At 35.3% G+C, this 13,776-nt stretch overlaps 1 protein-coding gene across 1 annotated transcript in view; it reads left to right on the plus strand.

Moving 5' to 3' along the window:
• The window catches only part of RDX (radixin), a 45,827-nt gene that overhangs the window by 15,170 nt on the left and 16,881 nt on the right, over positions 1 to 13,776 (plus strand). The window contains exons 3-8 of the mRNA XM_069014233.1: positions 2,058 to 2,141; positions 7,012 to 7,107; positions 9,276 to 9,550; positions 11,411 to 11,494; positions 11,945 to 12,091; positions 13,559 to 13,655. Coding sequence (XP_068870334.1) covers positions 2,058 to 2,141; positions 7,012 to 7,107; positions 9,276 to 9,550; positions 11,411 to 11,494; positions 11,945 to 12,091; positions 13,559 to 13,655 — 783 coding nt within the window. The remainder of the gene's footprint in view (positions 1 to 2,057; positions 2,142 to 7,011; positions 7,108 to 9,275; positions 9,551 to 11,410; positions 11,495 to 11,944; positions 12,092 to 13,558; positions 13,656 to 13,776) is intronic.

The following is a 13,776-nucleotide window of genomic DNA, read 5'->3' on the forward strand; positions in this document are numbered from 1 at the left end:
AGAAGCTGTGTACTCTTAAAGCACAGATTTTTTTTTGGGGACAGTAACATTCAGAAGCAAACAGAATTCAGAGAATTGAGTTTGCCTCTGTATTACAGCTATTATTTTACTGTTTGGATATTCTAGTTCTTGTGAAGGATAAACTCTCGGGTACTAATTCTTGCATTTGTACAAGATGACATTTGTTGTAAGGATATTTATATAAGAAGTTTCTGCTGCCTGCTGCTGCAATTAGTTGAACTTGCTGTGCTTTGTAGATCTTCTGTGACGCTTCTTGTTTTGGTGATGGTGCTGTTATATAACAGAGCACTTTGGCATTTAATAAAATTATTTTTTAGCCTTATTCTTTGTAACTTGCTTACTTGTAACTGCCCTAAAGAAGGCTTCATTTTATTAAATAGAAAAACTGCTTTAAAAAATTAAATTTTTGTAATTAGGGGGCAATCCCTCATGCTTAAACTAGTGCAGCTGACAGTGAGTTAGACCTGCCATTTAAAATTCGTTATTTTCCTAGAGGAATTCTGTTCTATAACGGTTTATTTTTCTTCTCTTGAAATGGACAGTCTGAGAGAATCTACAGAAAACATCTTTTTCCCTCTTCCTGACACACACCCTCTATTTATTTATTTTTTTTTTTTTGCAATACAATGAAACTATCTTTTACTCCAAAGCCTTCAACTCTTGTTCTTTATCAGTGTTTGCACACACAGTAAAGTTGGCTAAGCCCCTTCTGTCATTCTTGTTTGCAAGTCTATAACCTAGAGGTCCTCGGGCTACTGCTGCTTTTGTCTTGTATATGCCCTTCGTGCCCAAAGTTGTTTACCTTAACACTACAGGGAGCAGGGATCAAGCTTCACCTGTTGCATGAGGACAGACTGCTCTGCAATTTTCTTTTCCCCACCTTAGGTCTCCCTTCTGTGTTTTGTCTTGACTTTTCCAGACACTGGCTTCTCAGAGTATTCCACCTGGTGGCAAAATTAGGGAAATAGACAATGGAAATGGTTTGCACATGCATAGATCAAGTAATGTAAGAATCTGTAATACAAGTCCTAATTCCTGTTCCCTTTTTTATAGTAGAGAGAAATTGGAATAGATCTGTGTGAGTTTGGTTTTTTTGCATTTATAGAAAAGTATATTTGACTTTTAACACTTTATATTCCTATGGACTAAAGATATAAATAAAATGTGATACCCTGGCAGTAGGACTGTAGGACCATTCTAACACTGAGAAGACAGTGCTGTGCATTTAATACTTTGTTCTGTTTCATGGAAATTCTCACTTCTGTGTGTACCAGCTAAAGAGAAGTTGGAAAAGACTGTTGTACTTCCAAGTAAGGCTACCAGATATCTCCAGCAATATTTGACTTCTTGTTTTATAAGAAGTAAATCCAGTGATTGTCAAGAGTCATCTGGAAAATGGTCTTCCCTTTCAGGAGAAGGAAGTTCATTGAATGGTGGTGATTCTTTAGTCTTGTAGTAAGGGATTTGAAGGGGGTTGGTACTAGGAGAGCTGACTTCTATAGTTTTTCTTTCCATTGATGAAAGCCTGCTACTAGTCTGTCCTGAGATGTACAAGCTCTAGTCCTAAATACTTGGACCACCAAACTGATTTTAGAAATGGCAAGCAGAAGGCTGCTTGTCTTTTTATACTGCTAGGCATAAATACCTTAAAATGATATATGTGTGACCAAGAACTTTTTCTTTTGCATGCATTTGGGAAGGCCTCTGAAAGATAGTGCCCAGTAGCTGAGTATCCCAATGTTCTTCAGCTGTTCAGTAGTGATGTCAGCTATCCCAGTAAATTAATTTTGAACTTTGTTCTCTAGTTTAACCTTCCAGCCTACTGGTAAATACTATCCTGATTATGCTTTTATACTAAATAGAAGATGAGAATTTTTTCAGATTCAAATTTTCTGGTTTTCCTACTGCTATGTTCTGTGTGTAAACAAGACCGTTAAAGTTGCTGAATGTACTTATTGTTTCTTACAGGCTGGTCACAGGATGTAGAAGCATTACACTGTTACAGTATGATTTAAATATTTCCTTATGTTCTGTAGATCAATGTCAGAGTAACCACAATGGATGCAGAGTTGGAATTTGCCATCCAGCCCAATACAACAGGCAAGCAGCTCTTTGATCAGGTAACTTATATGTCTCTGTGTATATATGAGTACAAAGATATAAGAGTATTGTGGTTATTAAGGCATAGTCTGAAAAAGTGGTAGTGTTCTCATGTACAGATTGTTTTTCCTTACGTTATCTAATCTATGCTCTGAGTTAGTGTGAATTTCCTCATCACTTCTCATGGAATGTATTGAATTCATAGACAACTCTGTAAATATGTTACCAGTGAGGCTTCAGAGAAATCGTGTATAGAACTGCTTTGATACTGTGTTTTTTATGTCTAATAATATTATAGTTGCTACTGCAATATAGTTGTTAGAATTGCGTATATTAGAAATATGTATGTAACAGTAAGTTCATTAATGAAAGCTAACACAATTGTTTTCCAGCAATGGATGCTGTAAGATGGTTTTTCACTTCCCAAATGTTAGAACTAAATAATGTTGTTCTGTGAACCAGTTTGGAATTTACATTAAAAAAAATGAAAGGAAAAAAGCCAAAGAATAGTTGAAAATGATGACCTTAATGTGCTTATGGATTGCAGACCTGTCAGAGCTACACACTCTCACTTGATGGTGTGCCTGCTGTACATCAGTCAAATGGACAAAGTGAGCAATTTCTTAAAAAGGGTTGTTCTTGCACTCAGGTGGTGTTAGTCATCAGAATCTTGAAACAAGTTTTTGATCTGTGTTGTGGAGTGTTACAGGAAAACGTTAAGAATAGAATCTTGTCAATGTGTTGTGTCATTTTCCAACAATATACCAATAAATGTGTTTTATTATCTAAATTCAAGATGTATGTGTTTATTTAGGAAATGTGGAAGTATCTGAAATTACTCTTCAAAATAGTTTAAGTAGATCAACAGTTATGTCTAGTAGTTGTTTCTGTCCATTCCACTATAGATGCGTCCATTCCACTATAGATGCTTGAAGTATGTAATGAAAAGTACTAAGAGAAAGTAACACATTGAAAGAGTTCTTTAAACTTTTAGTTGACCTTTTAGAGTCAATTAAATGTCTTATTATATAAATTGAAAAGAAGAGAATGTTTATTGTTTTAACACTGAACTTCTTTTCTTAGATAAATGAAATTGCCCTTGCAATTTTTCTTTTGAAATGACTGACTCTTAACACTTACTGTCTGCCCTTTTTGCTAACATCAGTAGCAGTATATCTTCAGCCTCTACAGAGGAATAAACTTCATGACTCTTAAAAAGACTTCTAATAAGGGGCTGTCCTGCTTTTTGTCTAACCAACATCACCATCAAATAAAACTATGGTATTCTGTGGCATAGAAGGCTCAAGCTGTTACTTGTCTTTTGCCAGCCTTTGCTATCTTCTGCCATGCACTGTTGGGTGCGGTGACATTCTGCTGTGTAATGTCTTGTGCCCAGGTAATCAGGTTCATCCAAGTTGGGGCATTTGCAGACAGGGAACAAAGATACAGTTCTGAATTTGTTGTCATGCTCTCTTCTTTGTTCCGCAGTTCTCTGTGTGGTGTTTTGACATCTCACCAGCTCTTAACCTCTGGAGTTTTAAATTGAAAAAAATTTAGGTCAAGAAAAATCAACCCGAATAGTTGTGTATGAGAAACTTTTCCAGCCTGATCTTAAATTCATGTGTGAGTTCCGCAGTGTAACATCAAGAGCTGAACTGTATTGTGAAACCAGCATGAAATTTTCAGACAAAAAGTTATCCTGTTTCTCTATAGAAAGAGAGTTGAATAGTACTGTTATTGAAAGGATTGGCCTTCAAGGTTTATGCAGAAGTGGTGGACATGGCAAGCATGTTGGTTATTGCTTGCAGAAAATAACCTCCCCATGAATTCAGCTGTTATCTAGTGCTGCTCTACATTTTTGGTGAACAACCTTTCAACCTTTTATCAGCCAGTGTTCTTTTAAACTTTTAATCGGTGTTTTCTAGAGTTGTTGATTTGTTTCCCATTCCATATGTGTGTTCTCATCTTTGTCTGCTAGCAGGCAAGAATTCAGCATTTGAAATCTCTGTTTTTCTCTTTTCTCTTCTGTTGTCAAACTCAGTAAACTTATTTATTGCACAAGCTTTTTTTTTGTTATTACTTGCATTTCAGAAGGTGTGCTAACATACCTGTCATTGGTCCCTCTGTCTATCCTGTCAGTGGTCAGAAGAGGCAAGAGGGGATCTCTCCTCCTGTAGTCAACCAGTTAAGCATCTATAGCTTTCCTAGGAGAGGAAGAACCCTGTGAGGGATATGTTTCCACACATGGGTTGTAATCATGGGTGGTTGTTCTGTTGTGTTAGCACTGTGCATTAGTAGCTTTTGGTTCACTGTAGTTGCCATTAAAGAATGTGAGGTTTGTCTCCTTTATTTTGTGTTGTACCCCACTGTCCCTTCCAGGTGCCTCCAAAGCCTTCTTTACAGTCTTTTGGAAGGTGACTGTTTTGAAATCCTTGTCAGGTTGTCTTTATGTGTATGTTGTGATTTGCCCAAACATATATTGTTCAGATTGCTTTTCTTCTCCAAGAAGAATATTGCCTATTTATAGTCAAGTTGTAGGATGTGATGGTGGATAAATCTGTTTTACAGATGTGATGAACACTTGCTTGAAGCTACTTAATGGAAGCTTTTAGCCAGAATCAAACTTTTAAGTTTTTCATTCTCTATTTACTTTTCATATTATCCTACTGCAGTGCACAAGGTGCATGTATTATCTTGGTACAAAGTTTCAGAAAGGTTTTTTTCTCTTTCCTTTGAGATGCGAGGCAGTGTAGGCAATGCTTGTTCCTTATTTATGGATTCTGCTGGTTTGAGTGTTGATTTTGCAAACTTGTGTAACTCTGCATTGCTGTATCTGTATTTAAATCATGTGCATCTCACGGGCCATAGTTAGTGGGTCGAGACCAAAATGTTGACATGAGCATAAGCGCTTGTCTCCTTTTGCCTTACAGGCAGAGCTGTTGAGCATCTGCGGTTCTTTGCAGCTCAGAGAGCTGATAAGGTACAAGGGCTCAGCTTGGACAGCTGCTAAGTAAAGAGCATTCTCACTCCTCATCTGATAAAGCCATAAGTAGTTTGATCAGCATTATATAGGAGGTCTGTGCCAAAAGAAACAGCAGGTCTGAAATTTTTTTATTTGGGACACCAAATTTAATGTTACTTGGTACCATACTAGTAACATATACCTGTTCTTACTGTCTCTTACGTTCTAAAGTAAACGATGTGGGAATTCTAGAGGAAATAACCATGTTCACTAAAACATCGATCAGGTTGGATCCACAAACATTGTCCATTTTGTGCTTTGGACCTCGAAGGTGAATGGATAGAGGAAAAAAAAGGTGCGAATGGTTGTTAAGTGATTATGCAAATATGCGAGGCAGCAGAAGTAAGTTTGCATAGTTATCTTATGACATTTTCTAATTTTCAAAATCTTAATTTTGCAACCCGATAGTACTACTTTAAAATGGAGGAGGATCTATGTGTAAAATTCTATTTACTTCACATGCATCTGAATGCTTCCATAAAACAGCCTTCAGTAAAGCAGCTTGGCACCATGGTCCAACCTGAGGACATATGTAAGTACTACCATACATGATCTTTGGAGCCGGAGTTTGCAGTCATTTAATAATCTTTGCTGGACCTTTCTGATTAATTGCTTATTAAATTCACATGTGCTTTTGCTGTGCAAAAGACTTGTAAAATAGTTCCACAGTTCCATTATACTCAGTAAAAGTGCTTCTTTTTGTTTGCTTGCTTCGAGCCTGCTATGTCATGATTTCTGTTGATTCTCTTCTTACACTATGAGAAATTATGAATGATCATTCCCTATTTTCCTTCTACATGCCATGCAAGTTTTATAGACCTGTATCATATCTTTCCGTATTTCTGTCAGTAGCCCTAGTTCTTACCTTAGCTATGCAGAAAATGTTCCAAGTCACTGATCACTTTTCAACATTTCACAAACATTTCCAGTGCTGCAGCATCCTTTTTTATAAGTTGATGTGATGGTTCCTTATGTAGAATTAGAGATTTGTGAATCCCTTACATGTGTATAGTAATGTAATAGCTTTCTTGCCTTTTTGCTTTACAACTATAACTTCGCTCACATAATTTAAATTGTTGTCTTTTATGTACAGTGTTTTGCTTTTATTAAATATGATCTTTGTTGAGGTTCATCTTTTTACTGTTATTCACAGATCTTTATGGAAGGTTTTTTACAGCAGATTTTGTCAACATCAGTTTCATCCTTTTTTAAAGTCCTGGGGGACTTCCGTAGTGGTTACCCTACAATTCTATTATGAAAACAGCTTGGTAGTTTTGTCTGTCTTTTTAAGTAGTGTATCCATAAAACGACCTTGCCTGTATTAAAGGACAATTTTGCTTCTTTAGTAGCTTTTGGTGATAGACCTGATCAGAAATCTTACAGGAAAGTCATGTATGTTTAATTAGGTAGATCATCCTTACCCCTTTTGTCATTAACTCTTAGAAGATGGCAGAAATATTTGAAGGAGGCAGTTCATCCTCATTACATCATACTTGCCCACAAATACTACTCTTTATTATTGTTTCACCAGTTGTCTTCTGTTGAAGTGTACTCACTTCTCCATAGGTCTGCAGATCACTTCCCAGATGTGCTTTATAACCTCAGGGTCCTGTTACTCCCTTCTGTTCCTCAGGTGCTGATGTACACAGCTGCATGCTCCAGTTGGTAGCTTGGAGCATTTGAGTTTATTTAGTACTCTGGGGTTCCCTGAACCTGACATTTTGTACTATTTTATCTTTTTTTGTTCTTGTAAGGCTTGATTACATTTCAGTTTGAAATTGTTTATGTAGCTTTATTAAGCTACAGAATACCAGTTAAAAAAAATGTGTTGTGGTGATTACTGATGATTATGGCTCATTTATCTTTAGGTGGTGAAAACTGTGGGTCTTCGTGAAGTCTGGTTTTTTGGGCTGCAGTACGTGGACAGCAAAGGCTACTCAACTTGGCTGAAGCTAAATAAAAAGGTAACAATTCCCTCATATTTAGCCAAGTGTACAGTTTGAGTATACTTTATAAGGTTTGCTGACTTAATATTTTAAGTGAGGTGTAGTTTTCAAATTTAGTTGAAAAAAAGCTTTTCATTTGCTTTAAATGACAAAATACAGTCTTAAGTTAGATTACTTATAAAAGAATATGCAAAGCTGCATCAATATTTAATTTGAGGAGACAGTTTCCAGTACTGTGGAATGCACGCATGCATGCATTAGGAAAACTTGAATTCATATAATTATCCCATTTTCATGTAGCAAAACATAACAGAATAAACATTTTACAGTTTGGGTGTGTGTATGGGGAGTATTTGAGCATCAGGAATTTGTATACATACAGCTATAGATTTTAAACAAGGCAAAATAATAGGCTTCTAAACTTTAGGTATCTAATAGGTAGGTTGTAGGATAATTTATCTTTTTTTTCCAAACGGCTTTGAGTACTTTGTATCTCACAGCTACTGGGAACTGGGTCATTTTACTATAAATTGTATTTATGAATTTGAATGGTCACTTCTTATTTTAGTACTGACTGTCAGATCGTTTGTTAATGTCACTGTTCAGAATGGAGATACTTGTTTTTTAGTTCAACATAATCAAGAATACCTTTTTTATCTTCAGTATTAGGAGGCAAATTGGGAGGGGGTTAGGAGCAAGTCCCACTGTTTGCACTTACATAATATTTGCTTCTCCTCTGTAGTAAATCCAGTGAGTTAAGCCTGCTAACCACCAAATCTGTCTCCTAGAAGTTCATATGTGTCTTGTTTCATACACAATAAACATGGTAGTGCTACAGATGCTTTGTTAGCTGTAATGGCTTGTCCAAGTCATTGGAGACTATGGGATTTATTGCATCAGTTGTGAAAAATACAGAAGACATTGCTCTATGAAAACCTTTAGCAATTTAAGTTGCTGGTACAGTCCAGAAGCAGTTGAGGGTGTGCTCATTTTTTTGAACTTCAACTAAGGCAGTTATTTATCTTTTCTTTAGAAAAACTTGTAACATTTGACTCTGAAATGCATCGCATTAACTGGCTCTCACTTTAATTTACTATTTACATATTTCCAGTAAATGCAGATAAAATCTGATAAAGAATAGATGTGCAAGTAAGATTTTATTATGGTGAGCACAACTAATTTTTCACTGGTGAGATTTACATGAAATGCTGAGTCTGTAAATAATGCATGACAACAACGAAAATTGAGCAAAACTTTAAAAACTGGCTAATGGTAAATATATGTGTACTTTTGCTGTCTTAGGTGTTTAAAAGGTTCTATTTATTATATTCACAGTTTGAGACTTCCTACAAGTCGAGCAACCAGATACATCATTTCATGAGTAGCAAAGAGGTTTTAGTGGGACTAGTAGTGCACATGAAATTAAATGTGTAATAAAGTGCTTGAATTGGGATGTATGAGAATTATTTTACTATGAATGTACATTTTAACAATTACTTCTTTATGTTAAAATTAGTTTAATTTTGAATGTTTTTGCTTTGGTCATAATTGGTGTAGCAAGCTGAGTACAAATGAAATGGAATTCTACATAAAAATGAGTTTTTGTTGAAATCTGAAGTAGAGTAAGTCTTAAGACCACATCTGATCTCTTTGCAGAAATCACAGTTTTAAAGCTTATCCATTCTAGAAAAATAATATGATTAAAGGAACTAAGGTTTTTGCACAGGACAAAACCACATATATTTAGTTCAATAATTGAAAGACTTTTAAAAGAATCCAACTTTACACTCACACTGAAGAAATGTGCTGTAGTTCTTGCTAAAGAGCCATTGTTAGACCCTAATTTATTACTTCCTGCAAATTATCTTTGGGGGATATAGTTTTGACCTTTTTCATGTCTATTACAACTTCTTAGTTTTTAGATCTTTGTTGTGATAAATACAAATTCACACAAGCCTACAAAAAAAAAAATCTCTTATCAGCCTTTAAGTAGTATTTCAAAATTGTCTGGTTTATTCAAATTGATGTACTTGTTTGTGCCATGTGAACCTTTCAGTGAGTTCCACAGTGGGCTTGTCAGGAAGCTCTGGGTTTCTGTGTAGAGGAGCTAAAGAGTTAAGTGCTACTTAATCACATTTGATTTGCCATTTAGTGCTCTTGTTTTTCTCCTTATTCCTTTCCCTCAGGTAACACAGCAGGATGTACGGAAAGAAAATCCTTTGCAGTTTAAGTTCAGGGCTAAGTTTTTTCCAGAGGATGTATCTGAAGAATTAATTCAGGAAATAACTCAAAGACTTTTCTTCTTGCAAGTCAAAGAGTCGATCTTAAATGATGAAATATATTGCCCACCAGAAACTGCAGTTCTTCTGGCTTCTTATGCTGTCCAGTCCAAGTATGGAGATTACAGTAAGGAGATCCATAAGCTCGGCTACCTAGCCAATGACAGGCTTCTCCCCCAGCGGTGAGTGAGATGGGTTTTGCACCAACTGCTGCATATAAACTTAACTATAGCACATTTTTTATAAATAAAACATTAAGCGACAACATGCATTTAATAGTGACTTTCTTAGAGTTTCTCTTTTTGGTAGTAAAATTTAGAGATCCTAATTTAGACTTAAAATAACAAAGAAGCCACAGGTTTCTTGAGACATATTTCCTGTCCTGTTTACAAACACCTGCACAGATTTAGTTGAACACATTTCCAAAGTGCTCCAAAATAATGTAATGTTCCTGGCGCCTGGCTTCTGCTAAATTAAAATACTCCAGTATAGAAGTAACTAAAATTTGTTTGATACTCTCTCATTTTCTTCAATTTCCTTGTGTTGGTACACTTAAATGATAATAATTTCCTGAAAGTAAAAGTGTGCAAATAAAATATATTGCAGGAGAGTGCTAGCCTGAACAGAAACTTTAGAAACTAAATTGTTGCCATTGCTGTTGAGAATAAGCTCTTTTATATCTGTCAGTGATCTAGTTGGTTAGGGAAAGTAAGCATCAAGATTATTGTTCTGTTTCTTTATGTAACTGAAGTGATGCTCCTGATGTATTTGGCACAAAGAGAAGCATTGTAACACAAATGTACAAAGTCAGACAATTTTGTTAGTGTAGATGAATACATGGTGTTGTGTTGTGGGCAAACATGTACTAACGAAATGTGTAACGCTAGGACACTGTCAAAGAAATGAGAGCCATGCTGTATTTTGAGGTTTCTTTAAGTCATATGCTTTGTCTCTTTGGTTTGAAAACTAAAAGTGCAAGCTCACTTTTTAGTGTAACTAAGCTTGAGAATTTTCTAGCAAACAGGCATTTCAAAGATTGTGAGGAGGTATTGAAAGAAATACTTCTGGAAACATTTCCAATTTTTAAAAATCCTGGTGAAAAGCTTGAGTTTGGCTCTTTGCTTCCAGCTTGTGACAGTGAAGTTTATACTTTTTGTATAGGCTTCCTAGAAAAATACCCTTTCTTAGAAAGTCAGGGAGATGTAGAACCAGTAAAACTGCCATTACTGAGTATGTTCAGAAATCTTGATTTTTGCTCAGTTATGATGACAGTCTGTGAACACTGACATGCTTGGGTACAACACAAATTCATATATTTAAGGTGTTCCTTTTCAGTAGACAAATGCTAAGATGATGTTTTAATTGTCCTTTAAAACAGTTTCTTCAGGAATGCCTGAAGTGCTTGGGTGCATGGAATAAAAGCATAATAAAGTTATCATATGCATTTGATTTCTTACTGCAGTACTACACTGAACGTTCTGGTATGCCAAAAATATAATTCCATCATTGCAGCCTCTTGTAGATTAAACATCAGATAGCTTTCAGGAGCTGCTTCCCTACTGATTTTATTTTAAAAGGAAAAATAAACAAAAAACCACTCACAAAGAGCCCCCAACAAGGTTGTCTGCTACCTTGTTGTAATGTCTTACTTCTTCTTTCAAATGACAACAGAATGAAAGCTTGAGTGTATCTTTGCATACCTAGAGATTAATTTACAAGCATTGTTGCCAGTAGATTGTATAGGTGTGCATTGTCAGCTGTTGCAAACATTACATTTTATCACTTAGCCGAAAGTTGAAGTATGCAATGGTGTGACTTTTATGTTACAAAGAATATAGACTACCAGGAAAAAAGAATTGAGTTTCACACTATTTTGGAAGTGAATTTGTTGAAAAACAAAGATTCCATTTCTGTGCTGAAAGTATGAGCAGTGCACAGGAAGTCATCTTTAAGTTTATTCAATTAAAGCATAGGTTGTGCTGTGCAACAAAAGGGGTTAAATTTGTTGTCAGTCGTTTAATAGCAACAATTTCTATTCACAGTGTGTTAGAACAGCACAAACTGACAAAAGAACAGTGGGAAGAAAGAATACAGAACTGGCATGAAGAGCACAGGGGAATGTTAAGGTAATCATGTAAAAAATGTTCAAGACCTCTTTCATTATTATTAGGGTGTATTTTGGGAGGTGTTTGTTTAGAAAGTGGCTTTCTTTTATTCTGACCAGGGTAGGTGGTTATGAAAGACTTCCATGAGAGCTGAGTTTCCAGTTAGGTTACTGGTTTACCTGCATGATTTCTGGTAAGGCTCTCAACTGCCTTTGTCCACAGTTGCCTGCCTGTAAAATACATTTAGTATTTCCTTAGCTCATGGGGCAGAAAGACAAAATGCAATGATTGAACTCTGCTTGGATATTAGGGTGTAGAGCTCTTTAAAAGTTTGAGTCAAACTCTGATTTCAAAGAGATTTAATTCATAGCTAAATTTTTCTCCAAGTGTTTATTCTGCAGTAGTTCCCTTATTCTTACAATGTACTTAGGATTTGTTGTCTAAACTATACCAATTTTTCTTCTTCATCAGGGAAGATTCTATGATGGAATACCTTAAGATAGCACAAGACTTGGAAATGTATGGAGTCAACTATTTTGAAATAAAGAATAAAAAAGGAACTGAATTGTGGCTAGGAGTTGATGCTTTGGGTCTGAATATTTATGAGCACGATGATAAGTAAGTGGGTAATACTCATTTTGCAGTTCTGTCCTAGGAGATGCTGTCTGAGACTGTACACCCCCCACCTTACAGAGCGTTCAGTAAGATGCAGCAAAACAGATTCTCCTTCTAATCTATATAAGAGATAGAAAAAGAGAGAGAGATGTGAACTGCTAGAATGTTTGAATTTTAAAGATTATGGATGCAAAAGAAGGGAAGGGAAGAGCAGTTCTATGGAAGTTTAAATTTACATTGCTTCATAAGGATTACTACAGCTAGACGGTCTTTATATAGTTTCTTCCTGTACCTTTCTCTCAAGACACTCCCTTCAGTCAGGATGAAAAGGACATTTTAAAGCTGAGCAACATATTTAATGAGAAACATTTGTAAGAGCTGTGACAAGGCTTATAGATGTTGGAGCATGAAAAACTTGGATATTTAAAAGTGAAACTTGTTAGACACCAAAGAAAATAGATCAGTCTTGTGTCCTGATAAAGGATCAAATAATCTGTTCTACTTGGAAAAGCTGAAATGTTGGAAATATGAAGAATTTGTAAATAGAACAACAGATTTACTCTTTTCTTTCTTTACAAGCGCTCATTAGTAGTATCTGATGTCAACAGACCGTTCACAGTGATTCAGAGTTAAACATGATGTGTCAAACTCCAGATGGGAGCAGTCAACTTTAGATGTATATACTCTGTAACAAAATTCTGTAAGCCTTAATTGCCATTAGATGGCAATATAACTCCTGAAAGAAGGAAATATTCAAAGTGTTCAGCTCAGATTGAGCTATGAGGCAATTTTTGGTATTTCCTATCTCCTGATAGTTAGCAATCAAATATTAAATATTTTCTGATATTTATGATTAAGGTAATATGAATTGAAAAAACTTTCTGTGCTGACAGAGAAAAATATTTACTGTTACACAGTTGATGCATAACATGATAACACTTTCTGAATTTATTTTGCTTAAGATGCAAGGGAAACAAATTAACCTTGAATTCTGAAAATGTAAGAACATAAATCTGAGCTAAACAGAAGTACAACATGGCTGAAAGTTACTTTAATTTCAGTATTTGAAATGTCAGTTTCTCAAATTTAAATACTTACTCTTTCAAGTGAAAATACAGTTACCAATACCATATAAAGAATGAGTACGTGATCGTGATGTTTAGCACCTAGGTAATAGTAGTAGAATAAGTCACAAATCAAAATTCCTTTTGTTACAATGCCGTGTAATTTATTAAAATGTAATTCATTTGATGGAATATTTGTAAAAAAGAAAAATCTACCAAGATGTGCTTGAACTGTTGTTAATGTTTGCATTAAAACATAATGTTGTAAATGTAATATTCTAAATGTAGCTATGTGTAGTAGTGAAAATGGTACAGACATAAGCCTTATTGAATTCATAAATATAAATATGTATATATATAGTGCACATCCTTGCTGCTTTCTAACGAGAATTTTTTCTCTTTGAAGGCTGACACCCAAGATTGGTTTTCCTTGGAGCGAAATAAGAAACATCTCTTTTAATGACAAAAAATTTGTCATAAAGCCAATTGACAAAAAGGCCCCTGTAAGTAGGGTGTAGAATAGTATCACTTGCTATATGAAGAGATATAAGCCTGCAGGGACTTTCTGTGGCATTAAGGCATGAGTAAATATTGGTGACATTTATTACTTTTAATGATAGAATA

This window comes from Aphelocoma coerulescens, chromosome 1 (assembly GCF_041296385.1).
Source record: "Aphelocoma coerulescens isolate FSJ_1873_10779 chromosome 1, UR_Acoe_1.0, whole genome shotgun sequence".
Classification (NCBI taxonomy): Eukaryota; Metazoa; Chordata; class Aves; order Passeriformes; family Corvidae; genus Aphelocoma; species Aphelocoma coerulescens.